The sequence below is a fragment of the Pimephales promelas genome, chromosome 1, assembly GCF_988280905.1.
Source record: "Pimephales promelas chromosome 1, fPimPro1.hap1.1, whole genome shotgun sequence".
In the NCBI taxonomy this organism is placed as follows: domain Eukaryota; kingdom Metazoa; phylum Chordata; class Actinopteri; order Cypriniformes; family Leuciscidae; genus Pimephales; species Pimephales promelas.
Genome location: NC_142769.1, coordinates 25,846,326 through 25,869,732, shown reverse-complemented (window position 1 = coordinate 25,869,732; position 23,407 = coordinate 25,846,326). Strand labels below are relative to the sequence as shown.

At 37.2% G+C, this 23,407-nt stretch overlaps 1 protein-coding gene across 1 annotated transcript; it reads right to left on the bottom strand.

The window, feature by feature from the left end:
* Positions 1-12,458: 12,458 nt before the first annotated feature.
* nae1 (nedd8 activating enzyme E1 subunit 1) lies at positions 12,459-22,315 on the bottom strand. Its single transcript, XM_039674398.2, has 20 exons — positions 22,169-22,315; positions 21,671-21,774; positions 21,515-21,575; positions 21,324-21,354; positions 21,169-21,240; positions 19,871-19,950; positions 19,579-19,688; positions 19,270-19,379; positions 19,097-19,159; positions 18,941-19,004; positions 18,751-18,842; positions 18,597-18,656; positions 18,152-18,285; positions 17,872-17,947; positions 17,738-17,777; positions 16,529-16,615; positions 16,267-16,359; positions 16,011-16,125; positions 15,348-15,397; positions 12,459-12,720 (listed from the first exon to the last, which is right to left on the bottom strand). Exons 1-20 carry the CDS (start codon positions 22,216-22,218, stop codon positions 12,611-12,613), a joined length of 1,602 nt encoding a protein of 533 aa, XP_039530332.2. The 5' UTR covers positions 22,219-22,315; the 3' UTR covers positions 12,459-12,610.
* Between the last annotated feature and the right edge of the window lie 1,092 nt (positions 22,316-23,407).

The following is a 23,407-nucleotide window of genomic DNA, read 5'->3' as shown; positions in this document are numbered from 1 at the left end:
CAACCAACTAAACTATTAAGTGAGACCAACTAAACAATTAAATTACACTTCAAATATCATTTTTCTAACTATGGTTTCTGTCATTTACTGTAGTTTTTATCATGCTGATGTAATTTCAAGTGTTTTTTTTTTCAAAATAAGTTTGTTTTTAGTTAGTTATTTGATGCGGTGGTTTTGACTTTATGATTGGCAGTTGTGATTGACAGGTTCTCTGAGCGAAGTACAGTCTTTTTTTTTAGTGTCATCTACTCCGCTCCCTCAGGAGCTCCGTTTCATCATCCAACTCGCCTTCACTGCCGCAGCAGTGTTTCCTATTCCGTTCCCACAACTATTCAATTCTCCATCCAATTTGCCAACTGATATTTGGAACGTAAAAGTGGTCTTGAGACCGGTCTCCAAACATACATCATATTCGACACTGCTGACGTGTTATCAGTGCGCCCGAGCTTCGTTTATAGTCTAAGGGAGACGCACGCTTTAACAAAAGCATGTCTTCGCAAACATTTCTAAGGATTTCGACACAGAGGAAGACTTGCCTTTTTTTGCCCAGCCGTTTTTACACGGACGCACCAGATACATGTTGGCAGCGTCTTACATCATCAGCGTCACTGCGGACTGAACGCGGATTGACAACAGAACCGGAAGAGAATACAATGCTGAATAGAGTCGTAGTTTTTGTTATTTTTGGACTGCTGCTTCAAAACATTCTAACTAACCCACTGATGTCACATGGACTACTTTGATGATCTATTTATTTCCTTTCTGGATAAGGACAGTATACCTTGTATACATTTTTAATGGAGGGACAGAAAGCTCTCAGGGTACAAAATCTAAAATATCTTAAATTGTGTAATATTTTTTAGATGCTCATATGTTTAAATGAATTTAATCACCCTTTTTTTCTATTCACACGGTAATCTTTTGCACTCTTTTATTTTCTAGCTGTGCGTAGGAAGTTGTGTGTCTCCTTATTGGCTTTGTCTCTGATTTTGCCCCTATTGGTATAATTTCTCAGAGGAAGGAATAGCAACAACCGTGCTCCATCCATGACCCCGAGAAGTGCAGGCCACACCACTTGTCTGTGGAATTCTCTGTGTCTCTCCATGTTCATCAACACCTCACTGCAGAGCCTGACGGGTTCAGAGGGAGAGCGTCTGAGCGTGGATGCTGTCCCTGCTAAGCACACTATCAAGCTTAGTGTTTCCTCAAGGATGTGCCATTGGTTATTAAAAAGAATTCCATGCATAGCTGGGATTGGTGAGATTTTTTAATAAAATTTGTCGGTTTGACCCAGGCCGCAGTCTACTGAAGTAAAGATAAGAGGCCCCACTTTCGAAGCAAAGAGAAAAAGACAATGGATGTGAATATGTGAATTCTCTCTGTAGCCCCTTGCTCTTGAAGTCTTTTCCATCACTGGTTCTTGTTTTCCCAGCATGGCCTCCAGAAAGTTTCCACCCAGTGGGGAGGTGCGTCCTGCAGTATGGGTCACTGGGTTTGCGCTTTGGATTGCTCTCCCCCACCTCTCTCAATACACACACACACACACACACACACTCTACACTGCCTCAAGGATGAAATAAAGACACCTTCACTATCAGCATGTGAATTATGAATGATTAATTCAAACAGCATGTTTGAGTAACAGGAAGTGTGTGACTGAGCACAGGTGTGTGTGTGTGTGTGTGTGTGTGTGTGTCTATGTGCCTTTGACTTTGGCAGAGAAAGGGAATGCAAAAAACAAAAAGGGGGCGTCAGTGATATGAATGGTAGAGATGCGTTAAATTGATCAACATTGAACACAATATCAAATGTTTCTAAATCAGCATCAGAACGATTTCTGAAGGATCATGCGATCTTTAAAAAAATATTTAAAAAATATCCACTTTTCATCACAGGAATAAATTACTAACTAAAATAAATTAAATAAATAAATAAAACTACAATAAATATAATAAATAGGAATAAATTTTAACTTTAAATTTTAAGGTTTTTTTTTTACTGACATCAAACCACGCTAGTGCACACATGATTTCACAGATATTTAGTGTTCAGAAAAAAAAATATTAGAAATATAAAAAAGATTATATAACATTAAAAAATGCCTTTATAGTCTGACTGAATTTAAACTTTTGAAGTGCATGTAAACAAACTTACTTTATCTCTCTATGTTTGTTTGCATTATTACTCACTGTAAACTGCAAAAAAAAAAAAAAAATGCAAATACATAGGCCACAAGATTATATTACTGTTTAAATGTATTTTTGCATAATATCTATGTAAATGTAGTTTTGCATATTATAACTGTTGCACAAATTTTAATGTGGAATTTTTTTTTTTATAGAATGGTGCATTATTTTAAATAGCAAGTATTTTTATTTTATTTTTTTAAATTAGAGATATGGTGTATTATCCACACTCTCAGATCCATCATAGTCTAGCTGAGTTTGCTTTGGAGGGCTTACAGTGTATGGCTTCTCAAGAGCCATTGTTTACAGAAACACGCAGATAAAATGAACTGGGTTCTGGTGGGCAGTTAAGGGTGTGTTACATGTTTGGTCTCAGTGTGAGCTGGAGCTGATGAATGTGTGTTTGTGTGAATAAAGTAACAAGACACAGTAGAGGGGGAGTTAAAAAAAATTGGATTTGGTCACAGTATAAAAGTGTAATGATGTGTGAAAATCTTGAGTTTGGTCCACAACAATGTAAAGCACAATGTACAGAATATATAATTAACATAATTGGCACAATTAAAATAGTAATCAATATACACATTCTGATTTATATTTTTGTTATTTTTTCTGAGAAATGAATATTGTTCAGCAAGGTTGCATTACATTACAAGAAACTTTTTAAAATACTTTTACATTGCTAAAAATATTAATATTACAAGTAAATGTGTTTATTTTGAAGCTTTTATTAATCAAAGCTGTTTTGAAAAAAAAAAAGTTGAGCATAAGAGCATAAGAAACTTCTTTCAAAAAATGCAAAAAATTTTACGGACCCCAAACTTTTAAACAGCACAAAATTTCTGCACAAAAAAATAAATAAATAAATGGGTTAAACCATTAAACTTATACCAACTGGAATGGATGTACAGAAGTCTTTAAAGTGAGATTTTTTTTTTATGGTAAATAAACACAAATAAACATGGGCAAACTCACAAGAGTTTACATTAAAGGAGACTCATTTGTCCAATGAAAGTGCTAATCAAAGACAATAAAAATGGATGAAGAAAACATCTCAGATGTATATACTAGAACTTCAAGTCTGTTCATAATCTGTCCCATTTTTTCAGACAAGTTTAATAAATCCCCGACCAGAAAACCAACGACATGTTTTATTACAAGAAATGTGTCTTCTAATAGACCATTTTGCAAGATGTAAACAACACTGGTCCAGAAGCACTTCCTGTTTCAGTTTTTCAACACTAAATAAAAGCTGGGATAAAATACAACCAACAGAACATATAAAACTCAATCAAAAAGTTAAACAAATATCTTTAAGATGTTTTCTGTACATGCGAAATAAAGAAAACAGTTACAAACTGAAACAGGAAGTGTTTCTGGACCAGTGTTGTTTAGGCTACATCTTGCAAAATGGTCTATAACAGTACTTCTGTTGTCACTCTGCATGCCAGTACTGAAATATCTCGAACAAGCTAACAGTTACTATAATCCTCTGGTCCGGTGTGAGTCTCTAAGAATTGATCTAAATTGGGCCCCCCAACCTCTGACCCAAAGCAAAGAGCTGAGAAAAGGGGCCTGGGTGTCTGTAACTGCAGCTGTGTTACATAAACACACCATTAACTAGCCTGTCTGTCACAGATGAGCCTGAAGATCCCATCACAGGCACTATATGAAGCCTTGCTTAAATATGTCTGGCCCTTTTTACCAGCTTAATATACGCTCTGAAAGCTAACTGTTAAGACACTATAGGCTGCTTCATGCCTCCTACTGCACATTCTTTAAAATCATATCTGCACACTGACCATCAGCACAACGGACGTAAATTAGCAATATTGCTATAATCCGGCTTGTTTACATTTTGTACTTTGTACAAATGTTCATTAACATGCTTTTTCCCTATGAAAAAAAAAAAAAATGAACTCAAAGACTCTCACTTTGCCAAAATACTCTTGGAGCACATTGACAAATACATGAATGATAAAATGCTTTTTGGTTAGTAGTACCATGTTTTTGGTCATGTAATTCCATGGTATTCTTTTCCGTATCATTTAAAAACCATGGAATGTGAAAATTGTTATCATTGGATGATTATCATGGATTTACCATATAAGTACCGCCACAGTTTTTTTTTTTTTTTTTTTTTTTTTCGTCTAAGAGCCTCGACATGTTCAGGGAATGTTTTGCTTTATTAATCCATCCCAGCTCCACCAGATCCCAGCAGAGATGGAGAGACATAGCGCAGTGCTGGCAGACGGCCAGGCAAATATCCAAAATAATAATCAGCAGATTTCAGCAACCTCCCTGCCTTTTCCCAGCCCCTTACCCCCACCTCTCTCCCTACTTTACCCTTTGTCTGTGTTTATACATTTCATGTATACAAATATAGGTGCAGTGTATGCAGAGATGTGCTGATTTATATAAAGTTCACTGAACAGCATGGAAAATTAGTGCAACGAAAATGTATCAAGAACCACTTGTGCTGTGTCAGTGCTCAAGGTTGGCCCATTGATTTTCACATTACAGGTGTGGACTGTCCACACAAACGTGGCCAGCTCATCTATTGTTCACCAGCTCCTCCTGTGTGTGCAGATAATGCACCACCTAGTGTCCTTTGCTCAGATCCTGATAATGTTTGAATGGAACAAAGACACAATGTATGTTTATGCATGATATGAGTGTTTGGTTGACCATTCAGGTTAATGAATATAGGTAATGTATACATATAGCTTTACTGCACTATGCTCCATAAGATTATGTTCCTGCACACACACAAAAAATAAATAAATAAATAAATAATTAATAAATAAAAAAATATGTAGAAACGCTACAGGAACAACTTTCATAAGTTAACTATGTTATTGAATATAAAGTAAAATTGTTATTTCATTAAATTATTATAGGTGAATTAAGGATTTTAAAAGTAAAATGACCACAATTTAAAGTGCAAATCTAGATTATACTCAAAAAGAGTATAAAAGGAGTGAGACAGCTTTCAGATTTAATCAAAAATATCTTAATTTGTGTTCCAAAGATGAACGAAAGTCTTACGGGGTTGGAACAACATGAGGGTGAGTAATTACTGACATAATTTTCATTTTGGGGTGAACTATCTCTTTAAGCAGAACAACTGATTTATGCTTGCTAATAAGATGGATCTTGAGCAGCAAATCAGTATATTAGAATAATTATTTCTGAAGGATCACATTGAAATCTGTAATCAATGAAAATTCAGTTTTGCCAAAATTATATCGTGTTAAAATTATATTTTAAAACATTGCTGTGTCGGTGCTAAGCACATTTCTGGTGGGGCTATAGCAATCCTCTCCAGGTCAAAATTTCCAAAAACCCAACGTTTGATTTAAATGATATCAGAAAGTCTCAGATTCTGAGTTTTCTAATTTTAATTTTTGGAATAAGCATAAATAATGGATTACTATACATTTTTCTCACTCATTGTCAGCTTTATATTCCCCTAATTGAGTCCTGGACTTTCCAGCTCACATGGCAGATAGAGAAAAAATGCCATATGTGAATGAATGTGATGATAGTATTGCTCCATCACTGTGTCTTTATCTCTAGAGCAGGCGTGTTTGTGAGAGACTGTGTGTCGCCTCTGCATGTTTCTGGCCGCAGTCATCCATATTAATGAAGAAGAGCTGCCCTGTTCAGCAGTTCTGCCAAAGGGAATGGATTCTGGACATGGATATTCAGGTTTGATACAGCTTCATATGAAGATACAGCTTCATAAAGTGCTTTACTGCAGATTTCTGAAAGAACATTATGTCAACTATGTAATCGCTCAGGATGAATGGGGCACAGCAATGCATATACTTGTGTAATGCTAGTCCACTTTAGGCAAGTTGACGTGAACCCATGAGCCGTTTATTGAATCCAAACGTGAAAAGATACAAAATAAATACTTGACTTTACTATACTAAACACAAAAAATTTAAAATGAGCAGAAACAAACTCACGAACAGCAGTTTACAGGGAACAATACTAGACAAGAGACCAACATGAGGACAATAGACAGGTTTATGTGCAACATCATCACAGAGATGCAACTAGGGGACAGAAAGCAGCACTCTTCATGGCATTTAAACAGATGACACGGAGCTTTTATACATAGGCCTACAATATTATATGTATTCCAAATAATATTGGCCTTTTATTCTATCATATTAAAGAGATACTTCACTTCTTCACTACTTCACTTCAATTAGATTAAAAAAGGTTCGAGAGAAAATTAAAGCACCATGGTACAACAGTGCTACGCATGCTCAAGAGAGAAACTCGCAACTTAGAGCGTAAATGGAAACAAACTAATTTAGAGGTCTTTAGAATCGCGTGGAAAGACAGTATGTCACGTTATAAAAAGACACTAAAAACAGCCAGGGCTGAGCATCTCCGCAAACTAATCGAAAATAACCAAAATAATCCAAGGTTTTTATTTAACACCGTGGCTAGACTAACAAATAAACAGACATCACCAGAGCAAAATATACCTTTACAGTTTAGTAGTAATGATTTTATGAATTACTTCAATGCGAAAATAGAAAGCATCCGAAACAAAATTATAAATGTACAATCCGCTATGGTGTCTTGATTCAGCTTCAATTATGGACCCTCTAGAACAACTAAACCGCTTTACAACGATAGGACAGGAGGAGCTAAATAAACTTATCATTGCATCTAAACCAACAACTTGTTTATTAGATCCAATACCCACTAAACTACTGAAAGAACTATTACCTGTAGTGGAAGAGCCTCTCCTCAATATTATTAACTCGTCTTTATCTTTAGGTCATGTCCCAAAAATATAGGCTACAAGCTGGCTGTAATAAAACCGCTCATTAAGAAACCGCAATTAGATCCAAATAACTTGGCAAATTACAGACCCATTTCAAATCTTCCATTTATGTCCAAAATACTTGAAAAAGTAGTGTCCGCTCAATTGTGCTCTTTTTTGCAAGAAAATGATATCTATGAGAAATTCCAGTCAGGATTCAGACCGCATCATAGTACAGAAACTGCGCTAGTTAAAATTACAAATGATTTACTTTTAGCTTCTGACCAAGGCTGTATCTCAATACTAGTCCTACTTGATCTTAGCGCTGCGTTCGACACTATAGATCATATAATACTCTTGGATCGACTACAAAACTTCACCGGTGTCCAGGGACAGGCATTAAGCTGGTTTAGATCGTACTTATCGGACCGTTCTCATTTTGTCTGTTTAAATGGGAAAAAATCAAAGATAACGTCAGTAGACTATGGAGTACCGCAAGGATCGGTTTTAGGCCCTCTGCTATTCTCAATATATATGCTGCCACTTGGTAATATTATAAGAAAACATGGAATTAATTTCCACTGTTACGCTGACGACACTCAATTATATATTTCATCACGACCAGATGAAAACACTAACTCATCTAAAATGACAGAGTGTCTCAAAGATATAAAATGCTGGATGACGCGTAATTTCCTGCTATTAAATTCAGATAAAACGGAGGTATTACTTATTGGTCCAAAAAACTACTCACAAAACCTCTCACAATACAACTTTAATATAGACGGATGTCCTGTTACTTTATCCACAACAGTAAAAGACCTGGGTGTTATACTAGACCGCAACTTGTCGTTCGAAAATCATATTTCATATGTTACAAGAACAGCCTTTTTCCACCTTAGAAACATTGCTAAGCTACGTAACATGCTATCTATTTCTGATGCAGAAAAATTAGTTCACGCATTCATGACCTCGAGACTAGATTACTGTAATGCTTTATTAGCCGGTTGTCCTGCATCCTCAATAAACAAGCTACAGTTAGTACAAAATGCAGCTGCTAGAGTTCTTACTAGGTCAAGAAAATATGATCATATAACACCGATTTTATCATCTCTACACTGGTTACCTATTAAGTTCCGCATCAACTACAAAATACTACTACTGACCTATAAAGCCCTAAATGGTTTAGCACCTATGTACTTAACGGACCTTCTTTCGCCCTACAATCCACCGCGTTCCTTAAGATCACTAAATGCAAGGCTTCTGGTCATTCCTAGGATATCGAAGTCCAGTAAAGGAGGGAGGGCGTTCTCGCATTTAGCTCCAAAACTCTGGAATGGCCTTCCCGATACGGTCCGAGCCTCTGACTCGCTGACACAGTTCAAAACTAGATTAAAGACGCATCTCTTTAGTCAAGCATTCACATAATGCTTACCTTCTAGTCGTCTGTTATGCCATACGGAACCGTTTGCCACTGAAACTGCTTAACGCACCAGTGGGGCTCGACAGCCTTTTAGACAAACGGGTCGGCGCGTATGGTTGGGTTGCGGAGAGTTCAGGTTACGGAGAGTTTGTGAGTTATAACGGAAATCGTTATGAACATCAGCTATGCTAATTATTTCCCATCTGCCTTTCTGCTGTTATCTCGGGACGCTTGTCCCGAGAAAAATGGCGTTCGTCAGGTCCAGTTTTGTGTCCAGCCTCTCACGGGGATTTCGGATGCCCCAACGCCTGTGATGAGACGACTCAACGCCTGTGATGAGACGACTCAACGCCTGCGATATGTTATGGCGCCGTTTGATTCATAAACAATATTTATATTTAATATTTATATATAAACAATATGAATGTAAGCCAGAGGAGAACGGGCCCCCGACTGAGCCTGGGTTCTCCCAAGGTTTTTTCTCCATCCAATCTGATGGAGTTTGGTTCCTTGCCACTGTCGCTTTGCTTTTGGCTTGCTTTGAGCTTGCTCAGTTGGGGTTATTTAGTGTTTAGCAATGTTGTTGATCTGTGTTGTGCTACTTTCATGTTATCACTGTGAAGCTGCTTTGATACAATCTGTATTGTGAAAAGCGCTATATAAATAAATGTGACTTGACTTCTGGAAAGATGAATGTGTATTTAAAATGGGTAATTTATGTAAAAGAAATGTAAAATTATTTTGAATTTGGAGCTTTCTAGAGTGAGAAAATCCACCTCTGCTAATATTAAACCATTTTGCATTACCTTGTGCTGTTAGAATGGTTGCATCAGTTGATCCATTGCTGACTTCCCACAGTACTGAGTTCACCTCCATTCAGGTAATTCTGCTGTTATCGTCACACGACTGTGGTCTTCTGCCAGGAGCATCATGTCAATCTGCTGCTGCTGTCCAGAATCAGATGGTTTGTCTTCATCTGGCACCTCAGCTGAGACCTGTCCACTATGGGTAACCCTAGCAGTAGTTGTGTGAAGTACCAGTGGCATAGCTCTCAGCATCACTGATGCACACAAGCCCTCACAGCACATCAAGCTGCAAACCGTGTGAGGGACCCTAACCTAACCTGCTGAAAAGCAACCGCATATCAACCAACTACAGAAAACATCCCAAAAACCACTAAGTCCAACAAAACCGGTTGACAACAATGCAACGCAGAAAAACTTCAACTTCAAAAACAGTAAAAACATCAGCGCACGAGAAACCACCAAAACTTCTTGACAGCCACAAACCAAAAAGCTAAAAACCACTCAGAACAACCTAGGAACCGTATATCAACGTACCGACAACCACACAGAAATGAGCAATACACCAACTTTTCAAAAATAAAAATTACTCTTAAACGGCCCCATTGTGCAATACTCCAGCCTCCGACACTTTGATGACTCAGTGTCTGGGCTTCTTTTTCGGGGTTCCTCGGGCAGGGGCTCTTCACTGATGTCCACGTGGATTTGTGGAGCGAAGCTTCTTCTGCTGGGTGTAGAGAAACTCTCGGTGACAAGGACACGTCCGTTGGGCTGCTCCGTCTCGTGAAGGGCAGTTGAGTTTCTCCCACAGCTCCTGCTTGATCGTCAGGCCCAGCTCAAGACTGTAGGGAAGGTGCCGACCGGAGTGAGTCTTCATCATGGGCTCCGCCACAGAACAGTAAATGTCCTGGTAGGCCTGCACACTGTTGCCGTGGATGGATATGGGCCCTTCATGCTGACACGTGTCCACTAAAGAGACTGTGGCTGCTGGACGGATGTCGAGAAGGACAGCAGCGTTCTTCAGGTAGCGCTCCTCCAAATCGTTGGGTCTTTGAGCTTCCACAGAGATGCAGCTGTAAGTGTGATCCGACCTGATTACAGCTGCCAGATGTTAAAGCTCACAAGGTCCTGGAGTGGAAGAGAGTCCTTCCACTAAGAATCCCCTCAGGTGTGTGGGAAGAGCCCTGGTTCTGATCCATGATAATAAATCAAGAATAACTTTCCTAATTGAATGTAGCAAATTGTAGAGCATGAGAATAGACTTCAAGGCTTCTGGGACAGTTGTGTAAATTTCAAATATCAACACATTCTGCTGGACTGACATGGATATGACAAAAGTCAATTAGAGTCCTATATGTTACCTAGTATATGCTTCTCTATCACCATCGATCTCTCTCTCTCTCTCTCTCTCTCTCTCTCTCTCTCTCTCTCTCTCTCTCTCTCTCTCTCTATATATATATATATATACACATATTACACCTATTAATATTGATTTATTTTTTTGTTCACTAAAGTCTCTTCCTTTTGAAGTGCACAACTGCTTTGGTGGTGCGTCCACAGACTATAGTACAAGCCGTTTGCATTGCGGCCTGTGAACGAGTGTTGCATTGGTTATGAATCTGCTAAACGAATATGTGGTTGGAGTCTGAATTAATCTCATTTGTAAAGGAATACACAAGCAAATACATGTTGTTCACATTTGATTTATTTTGCATCTTTTTCTCTTTAAATGTGATTGTTTGTGCTGTGTTTTACATTTGCTAGCTTGCAACCCAATACATATTTATTGTCTCTACTAAACTTATTGGTAGTTATAGACTCATACTAATTCATAATAATGTTCAGGGCTGCAACAAAAGATAACAAATTAATCTGTAGATAATATTTTTATAAATAAAATTCTGATAAAAAGGCTAAATTTTACACTCTCTCTCTATATATATATATATTCAGTATATATATATATATATATATATATATATATAACTTGGATATTTTAGTTATCTCAACTAATTAAATCTAGGACAGTTATTATAGTGCACTGTTTTAAGGTGTGATAGCAAATTACAACAATATAATTTTCATATAATTATATATGTACTGACATGACAAACTTAAACTAAAACTAGAATGAAAACTGACAATCTAAAACTAAAAGTAATACATAATGTAATGGTAGACAGATAATACTAAAATAACACTGGCAAGTATAAGCTCAACTGAAGATTTTGCCAAAAAGCCCAATCTGTGCACATGATTCCAAACAGGAGATCCATGAGATAGTTTTAATCTGCTAGTAGAGTTGTAGTCATGCTTCAATGTCACTTTTATTTTAGAAGGGGCAAATCACCTTGGGTTAATTGCCATTGGGTTAAAAAATAAAATTGAATCTAATCTAATCTTAAAGCTGCAGGCTGAGCCCAGCAATCCTTCATAAACCCGACCCAGATACACCATCCTCCTCTCGGGTCACAGGGAAAGTTTCATAACACACAGTCATCCATATATTAGTCAGGATAGAGGAGACAGTTTAAACATTTCCGCTTCTGTGAAAACAATGAAGTGGAAACTGAACAACGTGGCTTGGTTTCTTATTAACATCATCCTCCTCAACAAATCAATTTAAGGAGAGCCTGCAGTAATGAATTATTCACTCTACATTGGAATGTGCAAAAACAAAAAAACAAAAAAAAAACAAAGACATGGGTCAGAATGTGCTCCAAAAAAAGAGCGAGGGTGCCCTCCACTGGATTTTGACTTTAAAACACACTTATGGAATTGTCCTGACTTCTCTATAACTTTTCCTAAACATTTTCCTGTGTAAACCAGGTCATTCAGAAAGTTTTAGATTCTTGGAGGCTCGGAAATGAGTAAAAATACACGTTTACATATACCACTGATTGTGTCCTTTCCTGCGTCTAGACTCCCTGTGAGGAAAACCTAGCTATTCTGTGCAAACCACAGACAGCACTCTGCTTTTAGACCGGCCATCGAAACACAGCACTCCACCCTACAACAGGAAATAACTCTGTAATCTACTCAACTACACAGCAGCAGTGCACCACACTAGAGCTTTAAATTTTGCATTTATATCTAACAATGAAGGTTGAGTGGACAGGGAGAGACAGAAATAGTGACATTGTAATTATAAAACGGCCTAACAGCTGCTTAGGACATTTATGAAACAAATATATGTACATGTATGACAGTGAAGAGAGACATTCAGGCTGTCGTGAAAAGGGCACACACACAAAAGCTTTGGAGATACACGGTTTATTCAGTGTGCAGCATAATTTCCGGTCGTGTCATAAAGCGACACCATCGATCAAAGCAAGTATAAACAAACTTGAGTGCCAATTTGAGACCAACACTTTGTTATAGGAATGAACAAACAGATGGGATGATTGATCTACAGCTGAAAAGTAGCAGAGGTCTGTGACATGGCGTTATAGAGGAACGTGTTGTTGAAAGGTACAAACTGGTGCGTGATGATTTTGATGGCTTCTTGAGCCGCTGATCCTGCAACAAAAGACAGACAAAGGGCATTGTTCTACATTGTTCATTTCTGGATGGTTTCTAGATAAGACTCCAACTAAAAGGGGTGGTAAAGTATGATTTCACTTTTCTAACTTTAGTGTGTAATGTTGCTGTTCGAGCTTAAAGGAGCAATGTGTGACTTTTAGCGACATCTAGTGGTTCGGTTGCGAGTTTGCACCAGGTTTGCACTAAGGGCTCAGCCCACTGCTCACCCCTCCCTTTCGAAGAAGCTACGGTTGCTAAAACGGGACAAACATCTCGTCAACTGAGACAGCAGAGAATAGCCAGAGTAAGCCAAGAGTGTGTAACATTGTCACTGTTTCTGTCCATTATAAACCACATCATGAATACTGTCTGTTTACAAAGCCATAGTCAGGTGAGGATCAAGGGTTTTAATATATAATTTAATAAAATAATAATCAGCTGATTGTCTCACAAACGTAACCAGCAGCACATTTCTCCCCACATACTGTAGCAAACCCATAATACAGCGAGGGAGCAGCTATATATTTTTTCTAACAGGGTAGTAATAGTTTAGCTGGCTAATATGAGCTGTTACTGTGGCTGAGCTGGGACGCGTCTGCATGAGTCCAAAGGTCGGAACTGCGCGCGCTGTTACAATCATGTCATCTCTGCATCCCATAGATACTATTTACTACACACAATAGGCTTTTTTTCTCTGATTTTTAAAATTCTTCGCGATCGACTTTAGTGATAAAAGACTTTAGTAAAAGTCTCTATCGACGGGTTAGTGATTCCTGTAACGTACTGTTTTACGGTCAATGACATGAATACTAATCATCAGCTGTCTCACGAACGTAACAGCACATCTATCCCCAACATAACAAACCCATAACACAGCGAGGGAGAACTAAGTTACATGAAACAATCCCAAATACATATTTTACACCACTCACAAGAGAAAAGTCACTACTCACGGAGTGTAAGGCTAGCTTCCAGCTTTCCGCTACTTCTCTTTCAAGGTAGTGATGAAACGCGTTCTGTAGCGCTGTTTGTTCGCGTTCGGCTACGGTAGGAATATGACGTCACAACATGGCGACCTTCATAGAAGGGGATTCCCTCGGTTATGGAGCTATTAATGTCTCATTCTAAGGTAATAAAAACATTACGGCTAATTAAGTAAGTTCTTTATACACCACTGAAAACATAGTTATGGATGTCATATTGCATTTCTGTTAATAGATACTCAACTTTGTTACACATTGCACCTTTAAACAACATTATCAAAGTTACAACGCTCAAAGTTCAAAGCAAAGGAAGATATTTGCTCTTAAAGAAAAGGACTACAACAAACGGCTGGTAGGGACTACACAACATTCCTCTAGGGTTAATGACATCACCAACCCTAAAATGTACATAAACCCCAACCATGGGAACACACAGTCCATGTTGAGAAAACCAAGAGTGGTTGTATACGAGTAATAGTGAGTCAGCTCAAACTTTAGCATCTCTCTTTTCACGTGCAAAATAGAAAGTCACTCTGTGTGCATCTCACAACAGTCCTATATGATTTATAGATGCATGACAGACACGCAAGCTCTTGAAACCCCGCCCTCTGCAAACCAGCTCATTTGCATTTAAAGGGCCAGGCACAAAACGGTGCATTTTTGCAAACCCTCAAAAAGTGACAACTTTAAAATGCTATATAAAAATATCTGTGTGGTATTTTGTGATAAAACTTCACACACACACACACACACACACTTACACACACTGGGGACATCAGAGATTTATATCTTGTGAAGATGGCATTTTACCACCCCTTTAATTGGATTGAGATGGCAGTGGGAACGTCACTTACATAATACATTTATGGTTGGTTTAACCAAACGTTTTCAGTAATTGACCTAATTTTCTGTTCACTATTTTAGAAAGATTCTGACAGTAAAGAATGCTAAATAGGAATAAGAAGTAAAAATAACTAAATACATTTAAGAGCTTCCATGAAAATGGACAAACACAGAAAAAAGAGACAGGATTTGGGGAAAGCAACTAGTGATTCAAATGAATCATTCATAGGTTATTGTTCATTAAATCAGTTGACCAGACCATATGACTACGGTGTCTTTGGTATTTTTCTCACTGTGACAGCAGAAAAGAAAAAGCAGATAGGCTATGGCTTGGCAACAATTTCATGAATCACATCATGAAAATGGAAATGAATCTAGTCTAACAGAAAATGTACAACCCACTCTGTGAGTGACATAAAGATTATGTGTAGCGCATCACTCAGTACAGCATACTACTTAAGCAGCTGAATACGTATAACGAAAACTCAATAGCATTTACATACTTAATTGAATGTGGTACAAATTTGTCCCTGACCACCTGCAAATGTGGTTTTACTGACTCGATCATGAAATGAACTCAAAAAAGACAAACGTATCTTGGATGCATTTACACCCGGCTTTTGCAAAGTTCTTTAAGTGCTATCCAAAAGTAATAATGAAAGTTATAATGCCATCAGTAAAGGAGAATATGATCTGCCTTTATACAATAAGATCTATATAGAAGAGGAAGTCACAGTATGCATTATGTGTGTTTGATGGAGTGTTTTACAGGCTTCTGAATAAATACATAACACTCACCTCCCAGAAAAGCTGCAACAGTGTGTGGCTCAGCAGCTCCATAACGGCAGCTGAAAGATATGAAAATAACATTTACACTGTTACCATTTAATTATAAACCAACATGACATCATGACTTTTGCGTAAACATACACGCCACTTTCGAGTCAAGTGGCGTCTTATCTCTACACATCTTGAGCTATCCGCATGTATGCGTGTATGTCTACGCCATTAACGTCCGAGTGATTCCGCGTGTCTGTACACGCCGTCAAATGTCCGTGCGAAACGAAGCAAAATGTAGATCTACATCTGGGGAGCTATCTTTTTTTTTCCTAGGATGGTAAGGGAACAGTCATAAATGCCATTTACCCCAGTGACGGTTAGATTTAGGGACGGGGTTGAGGTAAGTCATATCTTTATACATACAGTAATAACGTTAAGTCAACGGCGTTCATGAACACGCTGAAAAGCGATTATGCGTCTTGATAGCACGGCAAAAACGGAAATACGAATTGGCATGTCATACACACGCTACTTCATGAGATCAGTCTGTATAAACAGTGACCAGGAGAACCTGTGCTTTTTATTACCAATTTTTCAAAACAAAATCTAATATAAATATGTAGTGTGTACCGCCTCAATCCAAAGAGTTCTGAGCAGTTCTAACTATGAGCTTAAACTTACAACTCATGGACGTAGTCATCTTTCACATTGACATTCAGACCGTACTCCTGTAGAAAACTGTTTACACACAGCTTGAGTTTGTTAATGTCTTCCTCCACCTGGTAATTGTAGACACCTGAGAAAAACATTATACTCTATTATATCAGACTGAAAGAGTTCATATATATATAATATATATATATATGAGAGAAATGTACACGTGCACACACACTCTAATTCAAAAGTATGGAGTCAATTATAATGTAACTCCTCTGACCTGGGTAACGTGAGTGTTGCTGATAGAAGCGATCGACTGAGCGGAGCATGAGGTACAGAACCATCTCACTGTCCAAGCTGTCCATACAGGACGCTACGGAGACAGAAACGACTGCTTAAATACACACCGCAACACATGTACACAACAATGAACCATCATATTCCATGTTAGTAAATCCATCTAAACAATCCTGTACAGTGACCATAACATTTACAAACAGAGCTAAAACATAGTCAGGAAGAGAACCGTAGAGAACACGTACTGATTTCATCTTTATTGAAAGTGTCTACACTGTACTCTTCTGCCAGAGATCTGCAGCGCACCACTCGGAGGAAAGCTGCGTTCTTACCTGTGGGACACAACACAGGCATTACCCAAGGAAGTTGATAATATAGTATGTGAAGAAAGCCTGTTAGCATTCCCAAAAATGGGGAAAAGTAATTGCTGGAAACATTAACATCACGCATGCAAAGATACTAATGGAGTAGGAAACATGATGCAGTAGATCATGGGATTTTTCAGTGTTGGTAAAAGTAAACTTGATTACTTGAAATTCTGAAGCACATTTAAAGGGATAATTCACCCAAAAGTGAACATTCTGTTATTACAGTAATTCATGACACTAATACCATTCATTTATCTTCTAAACACAAATTTAGATATTTTGAATGAAATCTGAGAGCTTTCTGTCCCTCCGTTGACAGCTACGCAATTACCACTTTGGCGCTTCAAAACGTTCATAAAGAGAGCAAAACGAATTCATATGAATTGATCGGTTAAGTCCAACATTTTCTGAGAGAAAACATGATCACCTCATTTGAACAGATTGAATTTAGGCTAGTGTTGTCAAAAATACCGACTTGGTTACATGTTTTTGAAGTGCAGATCATTGTAGCCAATCAAAGACATATCCGATGAGTGCATGAACACAGTGACCAATAGGTGTTTACGATTCCGCTCAACAGTGCTCAGTGTCACTTTTTTTTTTTATTTATTTAGTTCCAACTTGGTAAAGAAGTCTGTACTTTTGACAACACTAATTTATAATTTTATACACATGTAAACATTGATCAGCGAACATAAATTTAACGGAACATACTTGATGTGCGAGAACAAACCTCATTGGTGGAAGCTCAAAATAATGCATAACACGAGAGTGAACCTTCACAAGAGAACATGCTTAAGGTTCTGTTGATCATAACTGATGTGTGAGTTGATGAATAAACTAATAATTTGATATGTGAATAAAAGCCTAAATTAAATCTGTTTAGCATAAAAAGCAGTTGTGTCTCTTCAGAAAATGTGGACTATACTGTTCAATTTAAGGCATACTTCAGTTTTAGCACTGTTGAGCTGGAGAAAGTCATTTGGCATCCAGCCTTTAACGTTGGAATACTAGTTTCATGACAAAGTCCCAAAACTGAAAATGTTCTCAGAGAAAAAAATATGAAAGTGTGCATTCTGAACTTACAGAAGAGTTTGATTTCCTGTTCAGAGATGCTCTCTGGAGTCTTTGGAATAAACAGATCATTCAGATCATTAATATGAATGTGCAAATAAAAGAACTGCACTTTTTACACAAGAGTAGGTTGATTAAGTGAATACCTTGCCAACTGATTGTAGAAGCGTTTCAACATGTTTGGACACAACAGCTGTGTCCTTCATGGCTTTGTCTCTGTAGCTGAAATTGAAAACGTCAAACAAATACCATTTTACCAAAAACACAGTCAGTAGGAAATTTAATCTGAAGCCGAGAGATAATTGTAATTTAGCAATCACCTGACCAGTATCAACTGTTTGTCAATTTACAATACCAGGCAAATTTCACAAACGCATCACTGATGAAGTTTCCTGACTCATTGTGATTTGAAAGCGGAATACCTACACGTTTTGTAACTTGATGAATTTGTCTGAATCAGCAATCATATCTGGGATGGTTCCTCGCACAGGGAGGTTTCCGTTCCCCTCGTTCCGAACAAAATCCCTCACTCCATGTGCCATCACCCAGAAGGATGCACTCTATCATAAGACAATTTAAAGTTACTGGTGATGCATAAACTGATATTATATAAAAATAAAAAAAATCACACATAAAACAGATGGATGTTATCTTACAAGGGACGTCAATTCTATTAAATTCAAACATATTGATGATTATTTGTTTAGTTTAGATATATTCATGCATTCATTCATTTTACCACAGCGAATAAGTGGAAGGTAACAGCTGCTTCTTTTGAAATTTCCAGTAACCACTGGGAGCCAAATGCAGCAACCGTATGCGAATGTTGGAAATTGGAAGTTTAGAAATAGTTTTGCATATCCCTACTAACCTGTGAGGTAATGTTTTCACACTGTTCAGCATTAAAAATGTCCTCCGTTGCACTGGAGACCTACATCACAGTGAATTAAAGACAAAGCTCAATTCAAATAAAATGTAAGGAACACAAACACTAACTACAGCTCTTCAAATGTAAGGAGCTCCACCTTGGTGGGGTTCAGAGCCGTGTTCACATTCTTGATCGCCTCCTCAAAGTTCTCTTCATCTTCAGGTGTCCCGTTCTCATTCTTTAGAATTCCTGAAAAAGGAAGGGAAAACCCTCAACAAACGAGGTCCGAGGTGAAAGGAAAATGAAATTGCAACACTGCAAATCTCTGATATGACACATTATATTACCTTCTCTAATGAGTTGTCTAAAAGCTTCCTTCTCTTTATAATTCTTCGGTAAGTGAGAGTTGTGCTGGATCCAAAAAATTAAATAAAATAAATATAAATGTCTGACATTAAGGAGGTCTCATGGTCAGAATCTTTTAAGAGTATGTCAAAAATCACCTCACTATACCACTTTTCCAAGTATTTGGCAACCACAATGACCCATGGTGTATGACTGTGATCCTAAAACAAAATAAAGATTAAACTGCTATCAATTTTAAGTACATGCAAACCTTAAAAATTCAGTCACATAAAGCAAAAAGACAACATTCGGTCATCATCTTTAAACTGACCTTCTTCTCCATGTTGTCCAGGTCATAAGACTCTACGTGTTGTTTGAGTTCTGAAAACGGCTGGTCTAGTCTCAGGTCCTCTAAGGCATTATCTGGATGAGACTCCACCACTACAGTGAGAGAAAGTCTTTATGTAAAATAAGACTGGTTTAGGTCCATTTCCATCAAACACTATTCATAGTCTTTCATAAAATAAAGATTTGTTCATAAACTTACAACTCCATCTAGCAAATTGTCGGACCACAAGTCAAACATCCTATTGCATTGCCAATAAAAACACATTTTGCTTTAAGCAACTATGATTATTACCTGTGTGCTCCTTCACAATCAGCCTCATGTAACCAATGAGTCCATATGTTCTACACACAAGGAACGGCACACCAGCCTCCCATAACACAGTGGCCAGCCTCAAGCATGTGCTGGCAATTAATAAATCAAAAATAACATGTTAATATAAGCTGATTTGAAAAAAAAAAAACAGCATCTACAACCCATTAGATTTTAGCATATGTATATTATTTTAACATACCTGTTTGGTAATGTGTTTAAGATTTTTAAATAATGAAAGCACAATATATTCAGATTTGTGTTTTAGTAATACCTTTCTGGAAGCTGGACGCCAATTACCAGACTAAATCTGTGAAAAAACTCAGGGTCGTTGTCCAAAAGCTTATCGGGACACTAAAGATAATACAAAAAATACATACTTAGATGAAAACTTAAGACACACTACCTCTCACTTGACTGAATTAATGTTACTCACAATCTTAAATTCCTTTTAATATACAGGTGTATAATTAAATGCTCACTATTAGTTTCATAAAAAATGGCACCAATTTATATTACTGTTCACAGCATTTAGGGTCAAAATCAGTTCTTTTTTTTTATTTTTTTTTAATGTTTTGAAAGAAGTCCCTTATGTTCCTTACAGTAAATCAACCATACTGTAAAATAACAGTTTTCTATTTCTGTGATCCAGTTTACAGTGCACATGATCATTCAGAAATCATTATAATATACTGATTTGGTTTTCAAGAAACATTTATTATTAATAACAATACTGAAAACAGTTGTGCTGCTTAATATTTTTGTAAAAAAAAAAAAAAAAAGGCAGGTTTCTTTGATTGGTAGAATGTTCAGAAGAACAGTGTTTATTATGATTTTTGTAACATAATACACTATTTGTTTACTGTTACTTTTTTTTAATGCATCCTTGCTAAATGAAAGTATTAATTTCAGACTAAAAGTATAATTGATCGATTGACCCCAAACATATTAAAAGCAGTAAATGTTGGGTTTTTTTTTAACTAACATTTTAATTTTAAGCTATAATATTGGCAAAGGGTGGAAACTTTGAACGATAAGATTGTTTTGATTTATTTCAGTCACTACATAATTCCTATACTTTCAATTTCATAGTTTTGAGCATGTGTCCAAACTTTTTACTTTTCACTAGGCCTTTAAATAACATATAAAGCTGACTTACTGATTGATTGATTGACTGTATAGTTTAATGCCAAGCCAGCATGACTATATTCTTGATGAGAAAAAAAGTGAAAATTTAAAAAGTAATAACAAACATAGAATCTTTGTTTATAAAGTTTATCTTTGTTAATAAAAAAATCTAAATTTAACTTTGGTGCCGGTTGCTTAAACTACTAAGACTACTGTAGTCCTGCAGGTTAGGCATTGTTTTTGTTTCTATAAGACTGTACATAAATGTCAAGAAGATTTCAGTTACATAAAAACATATATTGGTCTAATTTGATATTGAAAAGTAAGACTGATTAACCCTAACTAACTGCTAGTTGGCCACACTAGTCTTAACATATTGCAACTGGCCCCTGGTCTTAATACTGATAGTAAAACCACAATACATCATATGACATTAACACTGACCTCTTCCACAAAGTTTCCAGACACATCACTGTTGAGCTCCTGGAGCAGTTCAGTAGCAGCCTGAGCCCTGTTCTGCAAAATTTGCACAACATCATTCAGAATGTGTCACACTTGTAAAGTGTTTTTAATTGAAACACCCACACAGATCTGCTTACCTTCCCAATGCTGCTGTTACTGAGAAAAAAGCTGCAGAAAAAGATCACAGCATGACCAAGTCTTCTTCAGAAGCATTTTCTACACTGTGCTATCCGGTATATTTATCTATACATCACAATGCATTCAATAAACTTAAAATCTACTTGAGATTATCATGAAACCAAGAGAATGATGAGGCCAATAAATGTACTTGTTTCCAACATCTTCCCCTGAGACTTTGTGTCCATCGACTATGGTAAATGCTCCGATTCCTAAGTAGGAGAACAGAAAATATCATGTTAACACAACAAAACATACAGATTCCCAGTGTCATGATTTGAGGTGTTCAGTGTTGAGTGAGAGTTACCTGGCAGGACAAGGTTCTTGAGGATTTCAGTGCCGGATGCAGTGGCGTTGATGAGACACACATGGGCATTTTCAAGTGCTTCCTGCCCATGATCCCCCCACAACCTGATACAAACAATAACCAACTCAAAAACCTATGTATAAGAATAGCTATAATAATATAATCTGAGAAATACACAGACAGACAGACAGACAGACAGACAGACAGACAACAGTCAAGCTGATGAAAACATCAAGTGGTTTCTGCTTAGCCGTGTTATTACCAGGCAATGGAGTTAGACTGATTATGATTTAGTGTATTGAATTAAAGCATGATGAATCTGATGAAACTCTAACATGTTTAAAGCTTTAGCCATGACCGATGGGCCTCTATGTATGTCAACGAATGCAAAATGAAAGGCTAACGTTAAACGTAATGATGAAATGGAATCACTGTGCATGCATATTGCATTATTCTGTGGTTTAATAAACAGACTGATATATCTATAAATATACATACCTGAGCTGTCGATCATACTTCTGCTCTTTGCTCGTTTTGAGGTCTGTCATGGTCCTCGGTCTCTGTACGTGACGGCTTTTTTTCTACCGGCACGCCGCTGTTTCACTATTTTCAGATCGACAGTCGCAGATTCGATGCAGACAGGCATGTTCTTCTTCCCTTTGACCAGGAGGTGGAGCCATTGCGCTGCTTGAAATGTGAACGATATCTCACCTCTTTTCTTTTCTGTACAATAATTCGATTTTGCATAGGGTGAATTACCCTAATGTGAGCCATTTTTTTGCACTTCAGACTTCAGTGACATATTGCAACGTGTAACCAAAACTTTAAATCCACACCCAATACCATTTTAGCCCCCACAGACCCTGAAGTAGATCCAAAAATTCAGAAAGCCTCAAGCCACTGCTTGCTTCCTCTTTTCGTTTCTTTAATTTTTGAAGCAAGCAGCAGGACTAAAATATTGAGAGAGGTGACAGTATGTTAGCAGGATTGTGGTCATACAGAAATACGACCACATGGAACAGATAAGGACTTCACTTTTGTGGAGAAAGTAGTCTCTAGAATCAACAATAACTTTATCGGTCTTCATCCAGAAGGCCTTTTACCTTTGCCTTAATAATAAAAAAAAGAAAGGTGAACAGAAAGTAAAAAGAAAGTGTGGAAACTACACTTAATTAATTGTATATCATTGCATTATGTAAAAAAAACGTCCAACCAATTCAATATTCCAAGAACATTTTTGTTTTAACTACAGTTTGTCTTTGGCCCTCAAGGTCACACAAGTGCAGTTAATCTAGCAGTCTCTAAATAGAATTTGTTTTAAACTGCTTTTGGTAGTGTTTAAAAGTGCTTGTGTTGTCTTTTTTAACATAAACATCAAAAATATTGCATGAAAACATTTTTATTTATGGCACAAAGTGTAGCTGCCATTTAATTCGCAAATATAATGACAACGTCAAATAACAATGTCAGAAACATTGACAAATAGATTATTAAAATAATTTTTATTTTGTACATATTTGATAAAAAGACCAAACACAATATAAAATATATATTAAATCTTGCCAACCACCAAATACGGCCACCAAAGAAAAATCCCTGTAGTTTCAACTGGATGTTATCCAGAAGTCGAGTCTAAATACGGCACTGATCTTCCTTAACTCTCCTACAGCCATGCCAGAGATTCCATTAGGAATTACATATAGGAACTGTTTTTTAAGTGTGAGCAGTGTAATCCAT

What these genes read in the sequence shown, in the direction of transcription:
- nae1 (XM_039674398.2), bottom strand. Translation starts at nt 22,218, where the DNA reads ATGACAGACCTCAAAACGAGCAAAGAGCAGAAGTATGATCGACAGCTC. An exon ending in GGGGAAGATGTTGGAAACAA is followed by an intron (nt 21,355 to 21,514) that starts GTACATTTATTG and finishes CTTTTTCTGCAG; the next exon opens with CTTTTTTCTCAGTAACAGCA. An exon ending in GTAACAGCAGCATTGGGAAG is followed by an intron (nt 21,241 to 21,323) that starts GTAAGCAGATCT and finishes CAAATTTTGCAG; the next exon opens with AACAGGGCTCAGGCTGCTAC.